Below are 23,868 nucleotides of genomic sequence, written 5' to 3' on the forward strand. Positions count from 1 at the left end.
TGGGGCAGACAGTCCAGTGCGAGATGCAGAGCCTGGGTGAGGCTGCAGACATGCTGGGGCGGACAGTCCAGCGTGAGGCGCAGAGCCTGGGCGAGGCTGTTGTCATAGAACCCAAACTGTAGGGTGCACAGGGCAGTGATGAGTGATGGGGCAGCTGGCAGCATGGGGAAGGAGTCCAGGGAGCGTCCGAGCACCTGTGCAGAGCCTGGCATAGGGGAGGCACTTGCTGAGCACTAGTCTGTAAAATGAATGAGTAAGTGACTCAGTGAATTAAAGAATGCCTGTCAGGGCTAAAGACTGTGGAATGGGCAGAATTTCCTACAAATCTGAAGGGTCTGAGCTGGCTTGGGATGTGCTAGGCTGTGGGATGAAGGACTCTGAGGCCCAGCACAGCCGTAGGGAGCCCTGGGCCACTTGCAGAATGGTGCCGCCGGCACCCCAAGTGCATCCTCTGGTCCCGCCAGTTTTGGCCCCTGCCTGTCTGTACTAAGGCAGGCAGCTGTAGCCCAGAGGCTCCCAGGGAAGGCTGTACATAAGGGCTGGCCCTTTGCCCCAAGAAGCCCATCCCTTTCAGCCAAGACACCTTTCCTATTGGCCGTCAGTGCTACAGTGGCCTTCATCCATCAGTGTTTTGGGGAGGACATCGAGGGCTGGGGGTCTGTGGGAGAGGGCTCTACTAGACATAAGTGACCAGAAAGTGTCCCGTGAAGCAATACTTTCATCAGGGAGGAGAATGGGAAAGGAGCCCTTATGTTAAATGAGGAATTGATTGTAAAAAGATGGAAATGATGGCCCCTTTATATAAGCGGCTGAACTGTTTTACAATGATCAGCAGGAGAACGTCTCTGACATTCTTGGCTTCTCCCTATTTTAAAAGGGATCAGACAGCATAGGAAACTTATTAGAATACAATAATAAAATTGTAGCCAGTCTCTTGCCTGCCTTTAACACGGAGCTGAAAATCCACCTGGACCAAAAGCGTTCTGTGATGAGCCCCCTTCTGCCCTACTTGACGGATTCATGGGCACCCAGCGCACTACCCTGCATGCTGAGCTCGTCCCAGGGAGGCAGGAGGAGGGACCTGGCACACAGTAAAAGCCTGCCCCCAGCCTTTTAGTCTTTGATGAGCTTCTCGTGTAATCCCCATATCCTGGAAAACCTTGTGGAAGAAGTGCCTGCCGAGGAGCTAAGCCGGGTCAGAGATTGAGCCTGCAAAGGCATGCAGAGAGCAGGGCACACAGCAGGGGCCTAATAAAGATGCATTAAGTTAAGTCGAAGGTGAACTGAGGGTGGGAGAGGTAAACTCTGGGTAGCAGGACTAGGCCCCGTCCAGCAGGTGTTCATTGAGAAGCTTTTCCATTTAAAACACAGCCTGCAACCTATTTCCTGAATCCTTAAGCCTCCTAAGTGCCCCAAAGGAACAAATTAACCAGAGCACAAAGGAGTGAGTGAACACCGAGACTGATTTTTATTCCAAGAAGCTTCTCTCTTTCTGGGAACCAAATCATCTGTTGAGAGCAGAGGATAGGGGCTGAGGAGTGTGCGGGAGACCCCGGAGGACGAGGAGAGGAAGGACCAGCCGTGGCAGGACTACTCAGCAGGGCGGAGGAAGCCCTGCAGGGAGAGGAGGACGGCCGAGGGGCTCTGAGGCTCACCATGTGTTAGTCATTTTCTCTAGTGACACAGTGGCATGCTGCATGGAGAGCCAGGAAGGTGGCCCAGGGCGGATTATGTGGCTGGCTGGGCAAGTGGACTCACACAAACCAAATGCTTCCTTGGGATAAATGCATTTTCCTCTTTTCTAGCTCTTCCGTGGTTCACGTGCCTGGAGTGAATGATATTCAGTCCTCCTCTTCCACGGGCCAGAACATGTCCCAAATCTCCCGGCAGCTAAACCAGAGTCAGGTGGCGTGGACAGGGAGTCGTCCGCCCTTTCCGGGACAGGTATGGGCATCTGTGAGGGCCTCTCCCCCTGGGTGCCGAGAGAGGCAGAGCATTCTGGGAAATGCTTTCTTGTTTGGATTGCGGTTCTGGGGATCGGTCGGCTCCTAGCTGGCACCAACCACCTTAACAGCAGCTGGGTACTCAGGAGTGCCAGCCACCCTCAGGGCACTCCGAGAGCCACACCACATGCGTCAGCAGCCTTTTCCCTTTACAGCCATGCCCTGGGGCAGCTGGCAGGAAAAGGTAGTGCAGGTAGAGCCCCCCCCATCAAGAATGAGCCCCTCACTACTCTGGACCTCTGGCTGCTCCTGTGCCAGGAAGGCGTGAAAACACCCATCCTTGTGACACCCCCGACCCCCTCGTAGTAACTATGAGGGTAGGTGTTGATTGGGCCGAGGGAGTTCTGGGTGTTCATAATGCCAAGGCCTTGGTAACCAGATGCCAGAGGGCCCGGATCCTTGTAGCCCTGGGAGTGACTTCAACCACTGCTCCAAACATCCTACAGTTCCTGAGCCTCATACACGGGGCTGATCCCAGGCCTGTGCCCAGCCAGAGAAGAGGGCCATGGGGAGTCATTATCAACCCAGAGCAGGCACTGCCCCTGCGACCAGCCTGGGGCATGGGTGGGGGCGGGGGTCTGCTGGTGATGCTTTCCCTCTCTGCTTTGTCCTGATTGTAGCAAATCCCATCTCAGTCCAGCAAGACCCAGTCGTCTCCCTTTGGGATTGGAACGAGCCACAGCTACCCGGCAGACCCCTCTTCCTACAGCCCCCTCTCCAGCCCAGCTACCTCCTCGCCAAGCGGGAACGCCTACTCCAGTCTTGCCAACAGGACTCCGGGGTTCGGTAGGTGGGCAACGAGGGGAAGAGGTTCTGAGAAAGCCAGCAAAAACGCTTTCTGAACATCCTGAAGTCAGGAGTCTGAGCCTCAGCTCTCAGGGTCCAGAACAAGGTCTGGAGGTTTCCGAGCGCCTCCTCTCTCTCTGGTTATGGGGAGGCCTAAGGTGATCCTAAGAGACCTGGGGCTCAGGCCTTGGCTCTGTGATTTGACTTTATCGTTTTCAGGGCACTGGGATTGTGTTCTTGTGTGTGATGTGATCTGAATACATTTTAACCCATTATGGCCCCTGGCAATTGCATAAATAACCTTGTAAAGTTTTCTCTCTCTTTTAAATATTAAAAATACCTATCTTAGCTTTGTTAACGGGGCCTCAGGCCATAGAGGGCTAAGGAATGGCTGTGTCCTGTGCATTTCTCAGGATCCCAGGCCTTGCCCACTCTGGTGTGTTTAGAGACCTCCTCAGCATGTCTCCCAGGGCCGGGGCTCCACTCCACTCAGGACAGGCTCAGAAGGGACCCACGGTCCTGGTAAGAAGTCCGAGCTGCTGCCTGCTTTCTCACAGTGAGGTCACTGGGTGACACCCAGCAGTGTGGCTCATGGAGCTTTTCTCTATAGAATTGATTCTTCAGGTGAGCGAGAAGCTGGGCTCACACATCTGAATTTCCCCGTGGCAAGTTAAAAGCTTCCATTAAAGCTGCTTGTCCGTCAGCCTTATGAAAAATGTCGTGCAGGCTGGGCGCGGTGGCTCACGCCTGTAATCCCAACACTTTGGAAGGTCGAGGTGGCGGATCACTTGAGCCCAGGAGTTCAAGACTAGCCTGGGCAACATGGCAAAATCCTGTCTCTACAAATAAGAATAATAATTAGGCAGGTGTGGCAGTGCGTGACTGTAGTTCCAGCTACTCAGGATGCTGAGGTGGAAGGATCATTTGAGCCCAGGAGTTTGAGGCTGCAGTGAGCCATGATCACACCACTGCACTCCAGCCTGGGTGACAGAGTGAGACCCTGTCTGAAAAAGCAAAAAAGAAAAAGGAAGTAGAATGCCGTGCAGAGCCCCTAGCGCATAATGGGAAGTTGTCATCTGCTGCCCACCGCCCCCACCTCCTCCGCTAACAGCGGCACGTCCGCCCCACTCAGCCCAAGGTCTTGGGGCACAGTGCTTCCTGATGCCATGCTTGTCCCTCCAGCCTCTGTCCCATCTACTTGCAGCGTGTTCTCCTGTTTGCCTGTTAAGTATTCTTGCCACGTGATTCACTGGAACCAAATTTGGAAGCACAGCACCCTGTTTCAGGAAGGAGAGGCCCCACGGCCGTTGCTTTCAAGTCAGCCAGGCACTCAGCACAGTTACCACCTTGAGCTCAGAATCCTGTTTCCCAGGGCAGCATCCGCCTTCCTGCAGTCACCTGAGATCCTTCTCCACATCCAGTTCCTCACCTGGGTGTGGAGAGACCCCTTTGCCTCCTCCTGAAGGTGGGTCTCGTAGACTCAAGGCACCCTGGGTACCTAGTCCTTCCCAGAAGCCCACGGACCACCTGGCACTGATCTCAAAAAACCTGCAGTGCCAGGCCCCGAATCAGCACTGGAAAACAGAAGGCAGGAGACCTGGTTCTCACCCAGAGAAGGGCACAGTCCAGAGACTGAGGCAGGGGAGACAGACAGGTAGAGGGAGGCGGGCAGGGCAGTCTGCAGATGCGACAGCCGTGGTCTGCGTAGGGGCCCTTGTGGCTGCGGGCCAGGACACTTGCTCTGTCTGATGGGGCGGCAGAGGCTTCGGAGCAGAGCTAACTCTCAACCTTGGCAAGGTCTTGGAGCGGCCCACTCTGGCTGTGACAAGACAGGTGGGCAGGCCACTTCCCTGCCCCAACCATCCAGTGCCTTTAGCTCCGCGTCTAGTCTCCACTAAACAAATGCCAGGCCCTGAAGTATAAATGGAGATGGGACACAGGAAGGACAAGCCCTGAGCTGAGGCCACTGCACCACTGATGGCCAAGAACAGGCTCAGCACAGATGGGGCTCCAGGTTCAGCTGCCATTTTTACATTTGCCTTCGAACTACCTCACACTCAGGTGACAACAGTAGTAATGGTACAGCCTGCCCTGACTGGCTGCTTATTATGTGCTAGCATGTAGCATTCATTCAGTGCTTACCATAGCCCTAAGGAGATACCATTATTATTCCCATCTCACAGATAAATAAAGTAAGGCACAGTGAGGTCAGATAACTTGCTATAGCCGATAAGTCTATCTTTATAAGTTACCCAGGCTAACTTACTATGGCCGATACTAACAGAATCATGCCCATGGAGCCAAGACTCAAAGCTGGGCAGTACATCTGAAACTGTGCTCCCATCTGCTACTCTGTGCTTACCATCATTGTCAAATCCATTCACAGGGGATCTCAGAATTAAGCAGGCATTGGATGCCCCAGCTGATGTCCCTTGATGTACATTCATGAGAAAGGGGCTGGAACCCTTCCAATGAGGGCGTGGTAGAGAGTATAAAATGGAGAAATGAAGGACTGAGAAGTTTCCTATGGCCCCGCCATCAGTGCATCACGTGTTACCTTTGGCTGTAGCTGTTTGAGTAGAATAGGATGCAGGTGGAGCGTGTTGAAAGCCAGGCCATGGTGGAGTGAGCAGGTGATGGAGTGGGGAGGAAGCTGAGGAGGAGAGCAGGAAGCGGGGCTCGGTCTTGGGATGGAGAAGGAGACCTCAAGGCAAGGGGTTGCTGTCATCCTCTGTGATGAGGACGCTGCTGGAGGAAAGCTCTCAGTACAGGCAGAGGGGACCCAGGATAAGGCGTTGGGGTTCACATCAGAGGTGTAGGGGGGCTGTAAAATGAGTGGACACCAGGAAGAGGACCCGAGGGTTGTTTGTTAGTGAGGCTGGGTCCTCCTGAGGGCACAGTGGGAAAGGGCGCAGGGAACAGAGCAGGTAAGAATCGGTGAGTGGAGAAGGAACTCAGCAGTCTGCTCCATCCATGGTCAGTTTCATTAATTGTTAAACACAAAACAGGCTTAAAAAACAGGCAGTGTTTACATTGGCAATGGACGCATACCCTAGCCCAGCAGGGCACGTCTGAGTGGCTTCCCTGTGGCCTCTGTGCAGCCCTGGGGCCTGTTGATGTGACACTCATGGGTTCCCAGGCATGTCAGCACCCCACAGTACCTGACCTCAGTTCATTATCCGTGGCCAGAGCCGAGAGTCCAGACAGGTAGCTCAGTGGATCCCCGCCCCCGGCTTCTGGCTGGCTGGAGCAGGCAGGGAGTTTGGAACGCCTGCTGAACAGACTTGCCAGACCTCACCCAGTGGCGGCCCAGGGGCAGACATCGAGCTGTGACAGACGTAGCATGTCACTTTTGAACAGTGCTTCAACTGTAGCAGACTCCTCAGGATAGCTTTGCAGACCTAGTTTACACACTGAATGAGAAACAACGGCCCTGCCTGGGTCTCAGCCCTTTCTGTGAAACACATGCTGGTTTGTTCTACGAGCTTTCAGGAGTCAAGACAAAGCCTTTCTTCCATTTCAGGCCTTTTGAGTTATGTTGAGCTTTACTGCTCTCATATTTGTGTTTCCAGTCTTAGTTTCATTTTCAATTTGAGTCCAGTCACAGCAAAAACCTAGCCATTTGAAATGTAGCATCCGCTAGAAAACCACACAATCCCTTTACATAAGCCCTGAAAAATCCAAGCATTTATTCCCTTAACGAAGGAAGTGGGGAAAGTGCCTGTAGGGCCCGGTCAGGAGACAGAAACCATGCCAGTAATTTGAACAGGAAAAGTTTAAAGGTGTTTTGGCTAAAAAAGGTGGTAAAGAAGGACCCTGAGGAATACAGGCTTATTAAACCTGGGCAGCAGCTTCTCCCTCTTAGGCTAAGGGAAAGCACACAAGACGAGCTAAGAACTTGGAAGAGAACACCTCACCCCACAGAACTTGAGGTTCAGCTCTTGTTGGAGAATGTGCATCTGTCCTGGTGACACACTACAGAGGACCTCTGGACTGCAATGTGTCTGTAAAGCAGGCTGCCAGCTGGCTGAGAAACTCAGTAGGGGCTGCAGATGGACCAGAAATGGTCTACAAACTCATCCGCCGGGTGGCCAACATTTCCCCAGGGAGTGCCCGCAGGTAAAACTGATTGACAGGACGCCGCCTCCGGGTGGTAGAGAAATGTCCTGAGAGGGAGCGCCCTGGCCTCCTGCACAGGGCTGCTAGGCACGCTGCAGGAGCACAGAAGCACCTGACCCAGGAAGAGAAGCCACTGGCTGCTGTACGTTGCTTGTCTCTCCAGCGTCCTCTGTTGACCAAGCCTGACACTGCGCTCGCCGACAAAGTAGAAATGTTTGCAGGGTGCAGTTTCAGTATCGTGAAGCAGGCCAAAGAAGGATGGATTTAGAGCTAAGAGGCAATAAATCGATAACTGGCAAAAATGTATACGACCTGAGTCCTCAAATTGCTCATTTTCTTTTGGTCTCAACTACTTCCAGGCATCTGCTCATTGATATGACCTTGTTTCTTAGAGAAATGCAGGGAGCCAAGCACACAGGTTGTTCAAAGAGAAATGGCTCAAAGGTGCTGCCGTAGACCAGGTTTCCATTCCCTGACTTGCTCCGAGTGTGGCATATACACACATAGGGTCTAAGTTCCATTATTTTCTTAGTAGCATGCTTCCAGACTAAGGTCTTGGCAATAGCATGTCCATAGCTCCTTGTTCCCCACATGCTTCTCAGTTTAGGGCGAGATCTCTAAAGCAATTCATCCATGCATGACCCAAGTCAGATCAAGTCGATACAGCTTAAATCAGGTCACAGCAGATAAACTAACAATTCTGGGGATGAACATGTTAGCTCAAGAAACACATTCCAAACACATTGCCCTTTTGTGAAAGAGTCATGTCCATCCCAGCCTGCCCCACCCAGCCCATATTATCCAACTGAAAGAATTTGTTATTCCAGGCTGGGCGTGGTGGCTCACACCTGTAATCCCAGCACTTTAGGAGGCTGAGGCAGGTGTATCCCTTGAGGCCAGGAGTTTGAGGCCAGCCTGGCCGACATGGTGAAACCCTGTCTCTACTAAAAATACAAAAATTAGCTGGATGTGGTGGCATGCCTCTGTGGTCCCAGCTCCCCCAGAGGCTGAGGCAGGAGGATCACTGGAACCTGGAGGTTGCAGTGAGCTGAGATTGCACTACTGTACTCCAGCCTGGATGACAGAGTGAGACTCTATCTCAAAAAAAGAAAAAGAAAAAAATAGAATTTGTTATTCCAAAAACATCTGGAGTGAGAAATGAAAGGCATAATTTGAAAGAGGGGAGCACGGCAGGCTAAGCACAGGCAGGAGCCGGTAGGATCGCCATGATCTGAAATGTTTGCAGACACCACGCGCCCTCTTCCTCCCCAGCTCCTGCCCACAAAGCTCAGCCCTAGACATTTTTACCAGTGCATTGTGGGGAATTATAGACCTCTCCATCCCTAATACTAGTTAGTGTTGAAAAGGTGAGGTCTTAGCCAGAAGGCTCAGGAAGGCTGTGATCCTTGCCATAAGGCGTGGTTTTCTTTGCCTAGAAGGCATTTGTAAGAGAACCAGCTGCCTTTTGGTGCACTTTGTTAACTATCTAGCAGGGTTTCTCAGCATCAGCACTAATGACATTTTGGGCTGGATAATTCTTTGTTGTGGGGGACTGTCTGTTCCTTATAGGGTGTTCAGCAGCATCTCCCAGCCTCTACCTACCAGCGTTCCTCTGTCTAGGATAATGACAAATGTCTCCAGACATTGCCAGATGTCCCCCTTGGTTTTCCGGTGTGGTGGGGGGAGGTACAAAGTCACTCAACTGGGAACCACTGAGCTAAACCCAGCCACATAGGACCTCCGCACAAGACTTCAAGTGAGCCTTGAATGTCACAGCAATTTTCAAATCAGCTGAATTTCACAAGGAAAAACGTTAATGAGAGGAAGATGATGCCATTGAGCTTCAAGTTTTTACAAAAGGAAGATATCATCTCAGACCTACCACCTACAAACCCACAAGCTCCTCAAGATTCTGACCAGCGGTCTGCAAACCCACACAGCTGGCCCAGGTGGATATCGGCCCATAACACAGTCTGTCTGGGCTGGGAAGTGGCTCAGGCACCAGCCAGGGCTGTAGCAGCCTCACCCGTGCTCAGGAAGCACCAGAGAGAAACACAGCATGGCTGGAACTCAGCTCGTAGTTTATAACTATGTAGGTAGCTTTGGAACAATAAAGTAATAGAAGGATTTTGGTGACCACTGGTCCTTCTTCTTCCCCAGAAAGAGGCTTGTAGGTACGCTGTGGGGGTGGGACACAGGAAGCCCCTGCTCCCCGTTTATATGCAGCCCAGGTCAGTCAGGTTTAGGTTAAGAACCCACAGCACTCTGTCATCCAGGAGAGATTATGTTGAAGTTCCTGCTCATTATCTGGTCAGTGTGGTCATCAGTACAATTCAGGAGAAAAAAATAAATAAACTTTCAGTAGCAGAGGCTGAAAAGAGGACTTTCCCCTTATCGCTTCCAGCACATGGCCAGTGAACTCACCCTTCAGGTCATCTGATTGGATGTAAGTTCCTTTAGAAAGACACAGATCTGAGTGAGGCCCCACGCCCAGGTCCTCCCCTGGCGGCCTGGACTTCCCTTTCATGAGTAGGAGCTCATAGCAGTTCTGCTTGTCTAGTGACTTTCTCAGTGGCCAGGCTTGACCACCACTGTATTACCAACACACCACCCAGAATGAGGTATAGAGTAGGCCCTCAATTTAAACACTGCATCAAATGAATGCATGTGTTCCTTCAGGTCAGAAAGACCTAGGTTCAAACCTTGGGTCTGGCATTTGTGGGCTAAATGAGTTGGCTAATTCCTTGGTATCTTTGAGCCTCTGTTTCCTTATCTGAAAAATGTGGATAATGGGCCCCTGGCTCTCAGAGTCAGAGTGAAGACTCATGTGCATATGCTCAGTGCTCCCAGAATTCTTCCTTGACTATCTCCAAACAATCTGGTTCATTGATTTTTCCCCTTTGCAAAACATTAAGAATTTTTATTCTGAAATCTTATATATGTAATTAATAGAACCAAGTACCCCAAATATGAATAGAGAGCTAATCTTCCTCTAACCATTATTCCCTTCATTCTACCCAGGAAACCGCAAATGCAAATAGAAATAAAAGTTTATGGAATGTTCATGTTCTTCCTCCCTGCTCCCATCTGTCCCTCCCTCCCTCCTTCCCTTTGTCCCTCCCTCCCTCCTTCCTTCCTCCCTCCCTCCTTCCCTCCCTACCTCCCTCCCTCCTTCCTCCCTCCCTCCCTCCCTCCCTCAGCAAGTGCTTAATGAAGACTCCTGTATTCCAGGCACTATTTTCAGTAAAGCCTGGGGGAGGCATAGATATAGTCCTTGGCCTCAAGTCCTCACAATTTGGAGTAAATCAATATAGTGTGATGGGCCACAGGCAAGCTAGAGGAGACAGTGACGGGGAGTCATACAAGGTCACCCTTGATTAGGGCTTTGAACCTGACTAGAATCCTCTAGGCACAGAGAAGAGGAAGGATGCACATGACAGAGAACACATGTGCAGGAGCACAGAGATGTAACTGTGTATGGCGTCATGGGGGACATGCAAATATTGTCATGTGACTAGGGTGAGAAGGGCTGAAGTTAGACATGAAGTGGGAGATGAGGCTACAAATAGCTCCAGATCGTGAGGGACCTTCATGATAACTCTAAGGAACATGAATGTTACCGCATATACACAGCAGACTGCTGCTGGAGAGAGATGACCCCAGTAGCTGCATGGTTATGGGGGCAGTGGTCGTGGCCATGACTCAGCACTGGTGGAGGCAGTGAGAATGGAGGAAAGTGGGGGTCGGGGGGGAGGCTGAGAGATGGTATATCGAGGAGTGGGGACTCAGCAGACTCAGCACTGATGAGACATGAAGCGGGCGTGAGGGGAACGAGCCTGTGCTTGTGTTATTCCCTCCAGACTGTGTGAGGAAGCGAGGTGATGGCTGTAGGCATGGAGGCGGTGGCTGTAGGCACGGAGGCGATGGCTGTAGGCAGGGAGGCGATGGCTGTAGGCACGGAGGCGATGGCTGTAGGCAGGGAGGCGATGGCTGTAGGCATGGAGGCGATGGCTGTAGGCAGGGAGGCGATGGCTGTAGGCACGGAGGCGATGGCTGTAGGCAGGGAGGCGATGGCTGTAGGCATGGAGGCGATGGCTGTAGGCAGGGAGGCGATGGCTGTAGGCACGGAGGCGATGGCTGTAGGCAGGGAGGCGATGGCTGTAGGCAGGGAGGCGATGGCTGTAGGCACGGAGGCGATGGCTGTAGGCAGGGAGGTGATGGCTGTAGGCATGAAGAGTTTCAGGTGTCTTCATACTGCCTAGATGCACCTCTAGGCAGGGATGGATGGAGCCAAAGCTTGAGAGAGAAGCTGGGATTGTCAATACCACCAGAAACATGAGTTTATCCTCCCTAGCTCTTCCCACTCATACCCCTCAGCACAGCCAGTAATCAGTCACCAAGCCTAGGCACCTCCTTCTCCATCACATCTGAAATCCACCCACTGCTCCCCAGCTGGCTTTTGTTCCGTGTTTTGAGCCACCGTCAGTCCTCCTGCAGGGATTGCTGCAGCGGCCTCCTCCTGTCTGGCTGCGTCCCTCTCCTCTTGTCTACCCCATTCCTTTCTCGGTTGGTCTGTTTCCCTCTCTTTTTGTCCACCTACCCATGGACCGTTTCCTTCCTAAGCAAACACATCTGTGTGCATCCTGCTTCTGCTTAGAAACCTTCAGTGGTTCTTCTTTGTCCCCAGACTCAGTCACACTGATGGTTTGGAACTTGACCCCTGGCGTACCCTCCAGCCTCACCTCTTATGACTTGCCTGATTTCACTCTGTTCCTCTTCCATCCTGAGCCAACGGAAGATGCTCGGATGAAACAAGCCCTCTTTGATGTCATGTCTTTTCTCTGGAGTTCTTTTCAACCTCACCTCCAAGCTCTATACCAGATCAATTACTACTTCCCCTTCTGGTGTCATCTGAGATCTCAAAAGCCTTTTCTGCTTGCCATGGCTAGTTAGGTATCCCTCATAAGGGTTTTTATTCTAATTCTGCTGACTCTGTTGCAGCAGCTCTCACCCGTGCAGAATCACCTGCTTGTTCTCTTTCCCAGCCACGCTTCATGCTTATCAAGGGAGGAACGATCTTATTCTCCAGTGTATGTACAGTGTCAGCACGGAGCCCACGTCAGAGCAGTAGCTCAGGAAATATTTGCCAAATGAATAAATGAATGAGTCAGTTCATGAGAATCAAAGAGGTTATGTTCTTCTTGCTTGTTGACAAAAGGGAAGGCCTGACTCAGACCCCTGCTTTCAACACATGTCAAGGACAGGGTCACTTACAGTAAGGACCGGGAGGCACAGGAGAAAGAGCAGTGTAAGCAGTAATGGAAGCAAAAGCAAGTTCAGTCCTAGAAGCCAACAAGGCAGTTCCAGACAGACTGGCCAAGGGTGTTGGATGCTCAAGAGAGATTGAGAAGAATGGGAACTCTTCAAATGCTGTTGAGTGGGGCCTGGCAGTGGAGAGATTGCGCAGGGTTAAGAAGGGAGGGAAAAGGGAAGACGCCGTCTGTGTGTGTGTGTGTGTGTGTGTGTGTGTGTGTGTGTGTGTGTGGCTGTAAATGCTGACGGCAAAGGGAAGAAGAGGCAGGTATGTGCCTTAAGGAGGAAGGGCTGAGGGCATTGATTTGTGATGGGCAGCCCCCACAGGAAACCACCGTCGGAGCAGCATCCTGGGTGACCCTACATGGCGGTCATCTCCTGAATGTGTTAGGACACTTCCCCAGTCTGCCGTGTCCTTCCTTCAGCACAGGTGACTGTGTCCCTCCACCCTGCCATCAAGCAGCATGGACCCACTGAAGGCCCCATCCTGTGCTCAGCCTCTGCAGGCTTCCAGAACGGGGCAGGTGCCTGTCAGGTGGGACTTTCCTCGTGGCTCCAGCTGGTGATGCTGCTGTTTTAACTTTGCCACAGTTATGGACCCGGCCTGCCCTCTGCTGAGCCAGTTAATGAGACCAGTGGACACGATTCTATGAACGAGTTCCTCCCGGCCCTTGGAGTCTTGTGTGGGATGATTAGGAAAAGGCCTTTCACATTGACAGATGAATTTTTTTATGGCAGAATTCTATGTGCACAGTAGGTTTAAATCTCTCTTATGCTGAGGAAGGGAATTGTACCCTGCCGGAATTTTACAGAATTCTTTACCAACTGTTGTCATCATGCAGAGTTTGAAAAGCACCAATAGTAAGGCATTAAAGAAACCTTATGTATTTTATAAAAGCCCTTTATGTCTTACCCATTATATATGGGTGGATGCGTGAGAGTGAGAGAGAGAGAGAGAGAGAGAGAGAGAGAGAGAGATCGAGATCCTTCTCCCTGAACACTTCCTAACCTGGCCTCACATTAATGCAGCGCCCAGGTCGTGCGTTGGTTGGGGCGTGAGGCTTGCCTGTGGCCAGCATGACCGTTGGAAGGAGTAGTATGGGACAAGATGGGACTTGTCTTGCCACCTACAGCTTGATAGAGAGCCCATTATCTCCAAAATGGTACCGAATGTTTTGAAACAAGAAAAATAATTTCTAAGATTTTTGATGTTCCTTCAAGGTATCCTCTTTGAAGGGTATTTTGTTAAGGCTCCTCTTTGGTTGAATCTCAAAAATGTTTTGCACAAAATTCCACTTACTGGATAGGCGCAGTGGCACTCATGTAATCCCAGCACTTGGGAGTCCAGGTCAGGAGGACTGCATGAGGCCAGGAGTTTGAGAGCAACCTGGGCAACATAACCAGACCCCATCTCTACAAAAAAAAAGTTTTTGAATTAGCCAGGCATTGTGACACCAGCTTGTAGTCCCAGCTACTTGGGAGGCTGAGGCTGGAGGATTGCTCGAGCTCAGGAGTTCAAGGCTGCAGTGAGCTGTGATCGCCCCACTGCACTCCAGCCAGGGCAATGGAGGCAGACTCTGTTTCTAACATGTAAAACAAAATTCCACTCATGTTTCCTATTTTTTGTTTCTTCCATTGGCATTTTTTTTTTATATATATAAACTGCAGACAGAAGCAAAGTGGCTCTCATTTATAAATGAATTTGCTGATTCCCACAGAGGAATCTTATCTTGTCTGACCAGTGCCCAAATTTCTTCGCCCTCAAACAAACTGATGCTAAGAAAACACTCTGCCAAAGAGCCAGGCAGGAAAAGACTGTGGTGCGTGGCTGTGTAGGAGGACCTCATATCATGCATGTATGGCTTCCGAGGAGCGGCTCGGGAGGCTGAGGTTGGCAGTTCTCAAGGAATGCCGAGGTGAGGCTCTTCTCTAGTGGGGCCAGATGCCTTTAAAGGGCATTCTGTGGACCGAGAGGGAGTCAGGAGCAGGGAGGCAGGCGTGTCTTCCTCTCGTGCCAGCACCATACTGCCGAGGGCAGACCCTCCCTCACCCCACGCTCTGCATCCCACAGACATGCCCCTTGCCCCCAGATGCCCACAGGAGGCCTTTATGCACAGTTGCCAAGTGCAAGGAGAGCTCCAGCGCTTAAAGCACCTCATCAGGGTGGCTCTGGCCAAGTCCCTGCACCACTGGGCAGAGGGCTCCTGTGTCTCCTTGATCCACTCCATTTCTGTTCTACCAGTCAGTGAAAAAGACGAGGATAGCAAATGATCCGCCAGCTTGGGATGGCACATGTCTTCCTTTCAGAAGCGGGAGCCCTCCAGCTGCAGTGATTCTTAGTTCTCACGGAACCACGAGATGGCTTTTAAAGGAAGTGTCCTGTATGTCGGATCTTTCAGCTGAAAGTGGACAAAGTAGCGGGCAGTTCCAAGGGCGGCCCTCGGAGGTCTGGTCGCAGTGGCAAAGCCAGCACCATGGTCAGCAGAGCGGTGAGCAGCACTCCCACCAGCAGCCCGGTCAGACTGAAGTGTTCCAGGTAAATCGAGCCAGCACCGCCTTCTCGTAGGTACCGGCGCCTTCTCTCTGCTTCCTTTCCCCCTCGGTCTCTGCCGCACCACCACCTGCCCGATAGCCATCGTGAGTTCTGGCCCTGCCTGGGCTAGAGGGAGTCCAGGAGTAGAAGTCCCCATCCTACCCAGCCAGAAACGTCAGGTGCATGCGGGAAGGAGAAGGGGCCTGTGTAGCCTGTGAGCTAAGCCATACAATAAGGGATGCTGCAGTTGGAGACGCTTCCCTGCCCCAGACTCCAGAGCTCTCCGGGGGAAAGGGACAAAGCCAAGGCCGAAGGGGGTCTCTCCTAAGAGCTGCAGGTGCCTCCAGCCTTGGCTACCTGTCACTGGCTGACCCTCTTCCTCCCCACCGTGGCCCCCAGGATCGGGATTACATCCACACCCAGGCCCTGGCTCAGTGCCAGCCTTGCCCTGGCTCCGCTCTCCTCTTTGGTTAAGCTCAGGGACAATCCCTGGTTGAGGCTACCTGGGCACCTTGCAACTCTCCATTATTTGAGACATTTCTAGCCCATTTCTCGTGCCTAAAGCAGACCGTGTGGCTGCAATGGCACCACTGCAGCCCCACAGAGCAGGGCCCTGCCCCTTGTGGGTTTCCTTGGCTCAACTTTCAGACAGAGACATTCCTACTGGAAAGCTTCAAATGGAGGTCCAAGCCCATTGACTGCCCCTCAGCCAAGAGCTCGGCCCATCCCTCCAGGTCCTTGTAACAGGAGCCCAGGCACCTCCTTCATGCCCCAGGCCTGCCCTGTAAAACAACGATGAGGGCAGGAACCCGGGAGGGTTCTGAGACTCCCAGAATTGTAACCCCTCCTCAAGAATCACTGCTCCATTGGCCCCGCCCGCCCTCATCCCAAGCTGCCAGGGTCAGCTGCATCTTCACAGACAAAGGCCTGGGACCCAGATGTCACTCAGGGCAGCATTCTGTGAATGTGCAAGGGAATGCCTCAGCCAGGCCTTCGCCTGCCTCCCTGACTTCAGCCTTCTCTCGTCCTTCCTCCTTCTATAAGGCCTCGTTCCTTGCCCGTTCTGAAGCCCCACAGCAGCCCCATAAGGCAGAATTTCCTGACAGGGATCTTCATGGCCACAATGCCAAAAAGAATTCTTGGCCAAATAAGCTTATGAAACACTGGTTAAACAAAGTTGTTAAGTTTCTTTATTGCAGGACTTACCAGAGCTTTTATTACACGAATGAGGACTGTGGATTTCTAGGAGGTAGGCAGAGTGCGCCTTGTTTCCCAAACTTATTTGTCCACAGAATTCTTTTCTCACACGGTATCACATGGGCTGAGAATTCAACAGAACACATGTTGGGGAACTGGCTGTAAGAAACTGAAATAGTGCTATTCCCATTTTCTGGAGGGGTCATCTGAGGCCCAGAGAACTTGAAAGGCGTGTTGAAACTGAAATCTAAGCATTCAGTGATTTGTCCCTGCGCTAAGGTACACGTGGAAGACAGGCCACCCTGGCCTCCACACACACGCTCCTTCTGCCCTGCTCTGCATCGCATTTCTCTTGCATTTTGGCCATCTGCTATCTGCTACGTGCACCTTGCTTGGGGCCAGCCTGGGGTCCCCCCGCCAGTGGGGCTCTCGTCTACCCTGGGTCCCTGATTCAAGCTTAGATAGACAAAGGGTGTATCCTGATGCCGTTTACCTGCTGTCACAACAGCTCCCTGGGGAGGACAGTTTCCCAGGGTCTCTGACATTGGAAGACCCCTGCAGAGCATCCTGCAGAGGCTGGGAAGGACCCCGGGCTGCCCAATTAGAGATGGCCATGAGGGTGAGTGCAGGCGGGGCTCCTGGGCCATGGCCAGTGCAGGGACAGAGGAGCTGACCCCCCTGTGGCTCTCTGTGCCTCTCCTCTGCAGGACATGCTGCCCATGCCGGGAGATCCCACCCAGGGGACTGGCAACTATAACATCGAAGACTTTGCCGACCTTGGCATGTTTCCACCGTTTTCTGAGTAGCTGCGGGCAGAGCGAGGCTCCCGCTGTCCAGTGCCACCCATACTGTGATGTCGACGCCCGTGTGAACGAGGCCCACCCTCACCCTGCTTGCCCTGCCGCAGGCCCCCCACCAGAAGCCATCTCCCGCACGGTGTGTCCCCAGGCGCGTCATCGCTCCACTCCCCTGCAGCCACAGCTACTCGGCCACTGACCAGGGGCCCTGGCAGACATTTGGGGATCAGCTGTATTTATTGTATTTTGTCTGTGTGTGCTCAGGAGGTGAGCCTATTGGGTCCTTAAATTTGGTTGTGAATAATCTCTTAATAGACAATTTATACCCACAAAAGTTCAGCCCATGCCAGAGTGACCAAGCAGCACCACAGGCCTGCCCAGGATGCTGAAAGCAGGTTCCTTCTTGCTTTTCACTTCTGCTGGATGCATGGGGCTCCGGGGGCAGGCTGGAAAAACAGGCAAGCAGGGTGCACAGCCCTTGCTCTGCCAACTGGAGCCGAGAAGCACAGAGACAGAGAGGCGCCCGCCGCTCAGCGCCACTGGTCTGTGTGCATCCATTGTGCCGTGGGACGTGTGTGCTTTGTGCAGTGTGACATGAACTTTCTGTGCTGATGGATGTGTTGTGCCTTGTGTCTGTCGTGTGTGGCCAGCCTGAGTGTGTAGAATCCAGAGTATGTAAAGAGCTGAAATGTGCGGCCCTGTCCCCAAGCTCAGCAGCACCGGCCATGACCAGAAGATGCTCGGCCCAGGGTCTGGGAGCTGGGCTGACGGGCTGGCACTTCAGCAGGGTCACCAGGAGGCACAGCTAGGGACATGCTCACATGGATAGGTCAGTGCTTTGGTCCAAGCCCCTGGTGCAGATTCAAGCTCCTCCTCTTACAGGAAGCAGCCCCTTCCACAGGAGCCCCAGAGGAGCACCCACCCCTCTCCCAGTTGGATCTGAACAACTGTGTCCCCGATTCCACGTAGACATGTCTCATCCTTGCGCCACTGGGCAGAGTGGGACCTTGTGCCTGCCCAGATCCTGCAGGACGGCACACCTTGCAGTCAGAGGCCTGGCCCTTCCGTACAGATGTAGACAGCAGGGCAGGATGCCCAGGCCTCCTCACATGGGCACTGTGAAACACTCTCCTCCGGTACCTGAGCCTTCGATCTTCAGCCCGACTGGAGGAATAGCAGCTCTGGGAGGCACAGAGGCCAGGTCTCGGGGGCAGAAGACTTGGGTTCCACTTCTGGTTCTGCCACACACCTACTGGCCTTGAATTTCTCCGGTGGTCTCAAGACAGGAACAAGAGCTGACTCTAGAAGCTTCTGCCTGGCTGACCTCTGAGCCCGTGATCCCTGGCTTGCTATGCTTCTCTTGGATTTGAGGAGAGTGTAAGAATCCGTCCCCGTTTTCAAGAAGCTCTGCCTTCTCCGACACCCTTTACACTAGCGAGGGCTCCCTCCTCCCTTTGAAAACCGTCCCCCTGTTTTCAAGAAGCTCTGCCTTCTCCGACACCCCTTACACTAGCGAGGGCTCCCTCCTCCCTTTCGTGGCCATCATGCCCCCTCCCTGTTTCTCATCACCAGCCCATCAGTCCACTGACTCCCACAGGGTAGAAAAGGAATCGTGGCTGCCGCAGGGCAGGTGGAGGGGCCCACCCTCTGGGAAAGCCCTTATGTCCCTCCCAGAGTCCTTCAGGCAGCCCCTCGCAGATGTCGCGTGGTAGGGCAAATGCTCAGAAACAACCCGTGCATCCCAGCCCCCAGATTCTGCAGGCCCAGGGAGAGCGGCACTGGTTCTAGGAACCTGAGAGTGGAGTGAGCACAGCATGCAGGAAGGAGTCTGGAGAACGTTTGCTGTGATCCATTGAAAGCGCCGCATTAACCCCCAACCCTGTCTGGCCGGGGAGATCCTCGTGCTCAGTGTTGCTGGGAGATTTCACCTACAAAAGTCAAACATTGCTCAGTAAAACGCCTTTGACTGGTAGCCAGCTGTGCATGATTGCAGTTCTAGACCCTGACGCAACCCTGACTTTGCAGTTTCTAGAGCCTTCTGTCTGTAGTAGTGATTGGGTCTCCAGTGTCAATGCCTGTGGTGTTCACTCAACCTCAGAGGCTTTCTTGCTTCTGGGGAAGTGGCAGGTGGTTGAAACCCTGTACATCCTCCCAGGGCCAGCTCCAGAATGGGCCTTTCTCTGCCTGCCCTGCCCTTGGGGCCAGCAGCCTTGAGCTTGCCCCAAGCCATGGGCACAATTATTTCCCTCCCCCTCAAACGAAAGGCACAAAAATAGGTTTTGGGTCAAAGAAGTGTTTCTCAGTGAAATGAAAACAGACTTTTTACAGCATTTAGCTTGTGAGTGTGGAAGTTTTGGGGGTTTTATGTTTGTACTTGCCTTCTGTGTCTTGGAGGAAAGTTGGGGCCTTTTCTTAGGTGCATACACAGGCCCAGGTGAACAAATTGACTGTGCACCTGCCCTGTATCCAGAGCTGTGCTGGGCACTGAGGGGATGCAGCAGGATTGGGAGAGGATCCTTGCTCCCAACATCTACTTCTCCCAACTAAACAGGGGTTCGGGGTGCAGTGAACTCAGTTCCTGGCCCTTGGGTGAGGATTCACGGATGAATGAAAGCCAGAGCTGATGGGGAGGCATTATGACTAAGGAGGCCCAGCCTCCTTGCCTTTCAGCTCTGTCCTAAGAGCACAGGCAGGGAATCTGAGTACATTCTGACCCCTCTTTTTGCTTGAGATTTGTAAAAGCCATCATGGGGCCCATAAGAAAATAGAGGTGAGGGAGGGGAAGCCCAGGACTGGGAGAACCACAGATGCCCCAAGGGTTTTCACCAAGGATTTTCGAGACAAACTGGAGTAAGAATTAAAGCCCCAGAGGGCTTATCTATCCCGGTTCGCAGAAGAGCCTCCCATGCCAGTCCTGCCCAGCCTCGGCGGCCAGAGTGCTCATGGCCCCTGTGGTCTGCTTGCCCTTCAGCCCATGCCCGGCAGATACGTCTCTGACTGGAGACGGCTCGAAGCTGGATTAGGAAGGGGAGAGGCACTCTGTGACTCACTGCCTCGCTCACACCTAGTCTGAACTACTAGACTTTCAACTGGCTTTCCTTAGACCAAGCAAGCAGACAGCTTCCCACGGAAGAGGGCTGGACAGTGACAAGCCTAGCCGTCAGCAAGGACACAGGTGCAGCCACAGCGAGGCTCCATCAGGACTGAGTCCGTGACTGCGACAGGATGGCCAAGGACGGTTCTAGAACCCTCTTCCCGTGCATCACTCCCCTCAGTTTTTAGTTTTGGCTTCAGGGAGTGACAGAGCCATCGCAATTAGCCACATTCTGCTCTACCCTCCAACATACAAACTCCACACTGTTGTTATTTCCTGTGAAGTGCATGTTGCAGAGAGCGGGGGGATCCCGGTCGTTAAGGAACTCACGCCGGGGAGTTTGACTCTTCCGTGTCATTGACGTGACTGTGCGTTCTCCAGATTAGCCACACATGCAAACATCGGTGTCCTCCTAGCTTTAGCCAAGAGAGAAACCAGCCCCGGGGAATGGATGGTGGTCTCGTCCCTCCCGGCCGCACTTTGGCCAGCCCGTAAGCTACGCAGGAACGTGAACACGCTCCTGTCTGGGCTCATCTTGCTCCATCACGATTCTGACCTGCCACGTGAACAGGAAGAAGCCAGCAGCTGAACAGCTTTGGCCAATAACAAGTCAGAATAGAAACATTCTTTATATTACCAGAAAATGGGGGTTTGGCCTAAGTGGCCATGTCCCAGCTTCCCAGGGGTCATTCCCCACCAAACCCCCTGTGCTAAGAAGGAGCCACGAGCCACTTGGACACTGACCTTTTCCTCGTCTGGAGTCTGGGGCAGCTTAGGGAGGCGCCACACAGTGGTGCAGGCACGTTTCCCCACGCAGGTGTGGCCAAAGCTGGTGTGATGGTCAACAACGGGCCCGAGCCTGCGCGCACTGACTTTGAAAGTAGCCAAATGGAGGTTTCAGGGGCTGTGCGGGAACAGGACGGCTTGCTTCATCTAACGGTCTCAGTTTCCTTTAAGAGAAAAAGAAAAAGATTTCATAAGCGTCAGTGGACAGTTTAAGCACTTAACCATTTCTCTTTCTTCTTATGGATGTGAACTGTGCTGTGGATAAATCATCATTTGTATTTCTTGAATGTTCTCTATGACTAACAGTTATTAAGTCAGTTGTGTATATGTGTAACTAATGTAACTGCCTTTTAAACTTTCATTACAATAAAAACAACTTTGCTCTGAATGATGAATGGCCCAGGCCGAGTCTGTAATTGAACCATCCTTGAAACCTGCCCTTTGTATTACCCTCCCTCCTACGGCTGTATTGTGTCATAATCTGTAAAGGCTGTGGTGTACATTGTACTAAAGAGTGACCCTTTTGGAGGGTTAACTTCTTAGGATACAAAAGGAAACTAGGGCTGAGTGCAGTGGCTCAGGCCTGTAATCTCAGGACTTTGGGAGGCTGAGGTGGGAAGATCACTGGAGCCCAGGTAATTGAGGACAGCTTGAGCCACAAAGCAGGCCCTGTCTCAAAACGAAACAAACAAAGGAAACTAACATATCAGTCATATTGCATTAGAACCAACAGAAAATGCATAAACAAATAATAAAAGGAAACTCACAGTTCTTGATTATCAGTGTTAGGCAAGGCTCTCTAGAAGCTTCCTTACAAATGCTATTTTTGTTGATACAAATCTGATATGTAGTTACTTTCCCTAGTTTACAGATGGAGAAGCTGGGACTCAAAGAAGTTAAGAAAATACAGGAAGGAGATGGCAGAACCAGGATACTGAACTCAGATTTCAGTCCAAAACCCTGTATGTATTGTCCTCTTCAAACACTCTTATTTTTTAATGCTCACAAAATTAAGTTCGTGTTTTAATATGCTGATGTCTCTAGTAAATACAATTGACTCTTGACAAACATGGGATTGAACTGTGTGGGACCACTTAGACGTGGGTTTTCTTCCTCTTCTGCCACCCGAGACAGCAAGAGTTCCTCTTCCTCCTCCTCCTCCTCAGCCACTGCACTCCAGAGTAAAACTTTGTCTTAAAAAAAAAATGTAAGGTTGGCAGGGAGATGGAAGAATAGATCGTGGAAGGACACACCAAACAACTTAGAAATCCACAGACATTCAGAAGGTGACTGGAAGAGTCAGCATTACAAATCACAGGACCAGCTAGACTTCCAGTAAATGGTGCTGGAGGGAAGCATGTCGGAAAGGAAATCTTCATACTCTCATCTCTGTAGGAAAAACAAACTCTACAGACATGAAAGCATCGCAGTGCTAAAGGCAATATGTGTAAAACATTTAGAAAAAAATCTAGGAGAATATATTTTAAAATCAAGTCTCGGAAGGATTTCATAAACCTGGCACAAAGACAACGACCCATGAAGTAAAATATTCATACATTTGAACCAAATTTTTTAAAAAATCAGCCTGAAAAACTGTAAGACAGTTAACTGGTAGAAAATATTTGCAATTTATATACCCGACAATGTGGTATTCAGAATATATGAAAGATTCCTAAAAGTCCATTAAAAAAATAGAACTCAATAGAAAAATGGTCAAAGAGTTTGAGTAGTTAGTTCATAGAAACTCAGATGGCATTTAACCTGAATCCTTGGCTTATAAAGGATTCTGAATGAACGGCAGATGGGAAGAATTGAGAAGCAGTGAGTATAGTGCTGATTCCTGTCGCCTGAGTGGCCCCTGCCTGACACCTGCGTTCATCTGACGGGAACACGGCGTGTCTCAGGCAGATGGCCTGTAGATAAAGAAGAAATGGAAAAGAGGCAAAAGGTTGGGCTTTGTGCCTGGGCCAAGATGGAATGCAGGTTCTCATGACAACTTGGGCCCAGTGATCCTGTAGATGCCACCGATCCAGGATCCAAGGGCCCCAGCCTCCTTGGATGTTAATGAGGTTGTGGACACAGGGAAGGTTGAGAGAGCACAGCCTTGCTGAGCAGGCCACAGAGTCCCCGGGACTCTGCTCTTCTGCTGGAGAGACATAAGATGCTGCCAGCAGGCCATGGGATCCTCTGCCTATTTTCACCCACACCTGCTCTCTGCTTTCCTGCTCAGGCACCAGAATCCAAATTCCTTTTTTGAAAGACTGTCCTCAAGGTATTGGATCCTACTTGGCCAAAGCATGCAGAGCCAGGGGTGCCTAGGATTTTACATCCCACGAAGAATAGCTCGTTGCCAATGACTCATGGGTGCAGGGGCATCAATGCCCCAGCTTCCTTGCTCCTGGATGGGGGCATCTCTACATTGTAACATATTTTCACAAGAGCATCCCTGTGGGATTGAGATACAGTTACCCTCTGTGGAAACTTTGCCTTGCTTCGTCTTTTCTTTTCAGTCTACTTCCTGGAGTGAGATGTCTCCCTGAGCCTTCCCTCGGGTTAGGGGACAGCTGAGCCTCCTTGTGTATTGCATGTTCTGTGCAATTGTGGGATGGAGGTGGTGGCAGATGGAATTTCCACATCCCTCCTAGTTTTTTTTTTTTTTTTCTGGGAATTCCTTAAATAAATCACTTTTACCCAATTTTTCTCAGATTCCACTTCTGAAGAGCCCAGCCTCAGACAGGACTGTTGTAACGATCACTAAACTGCAGCTATATAAAGAATAAGAGCTTGTAAACACTACCATGTAAATATCAGGAAAAAAACCATAAGCATGTGTGCTTTTAAAAGCTATAGATACAGTAATCCCAGCACCATGGGAAGCTGAGGTGGGCGGGTCACCTGAGGCCTGGCATTCAAGACCAGCCTGGCCAACGTAGCAAAACCCCTCCTTTACTAGAAATACAAAAATCAGTGGGTGTGGTGGTGCATGCCTGTATCCCCAGCTACTTGGGAGTCTGCTGGAGGAGAATCGCTTGAACCTGGGAGGTGGAGGTTGCAGTGGGCCTAGATCGTGCCATTGCACTCCAGCCTGGGTGACAGAGAAGACTCCATCTCAAAAAAAGAAAAAAATGCTATAGATACAAAGAAATTAAGTTTTACTTTTCAATCCAAATATTATTTTAGTAATGTTTAGTACTATAGATGTGAACAAGACTTTGTCCTCAAATATATCAATTTTTGCAA

The 23,868-nt window shown here is 51.5% G+C and overlaps 1 protein-coding gene across 16 annotated transcripts in view; it reads left to right on the plus strand.

Moving 5' to 3' along the window:
* The window catches only part of ARNT2 (aryl hydrocarbon receptor nuclear translocator 2), a 185,419-nt gene extending 164,403 nt beyond the window's left edge, over positions 1–21,016 (plus strand). For 10 of the 16 annotated variants that reach the window (XM_064366132.1, XM_021674386.2, XM_021674380.2 and 7 more), the window contains exons 16-19: positions 1,806–1,944; positions 2,624–2,789; positions 14,621–14,783; positions 16,659–21,016. In XM_064366132.1, coding sequence (XP_064222202.1) covers positions 1,806–1,944; positions 2,624–2,789; positions 14,621–14,783; positions 16,659–16,947 — 757 coding nt within the window. In that variant the 3' untranslated portion in view covers positions 16,948–21,016. Of the gene's footprint in view, positions 1–1,805; positions 1,945–2,623; positions 2,790–14,620; positions 14,788–16,658 lie in introns of all 16 variants that reach the window. The other 6 variants (XM_021674392.2, XM_021674387.2, XM_021674379.2 and 3 more) reach the window with 5 other exon arrangements.
* The last annotated feature ends 2,852 nt before the right edge of the window (positions 21,017–23,868 follow it).

This window comes from Aotus nancymaae, unplaced genomic scaffold, assembly GCF_030222135.1.
Source record: "Aotus nancymaae isolate 86718 unplaced genomic scaffold, 86718_ANA_hifiasm-v0.15.2.pri h1tg000064l_0, whole genome shotgun sequence".
NCBI lineage: Eukaryota > Metazoa > Chordata > Mammalia > Primates > Aotidae > Aotus > Aotus nancymaae.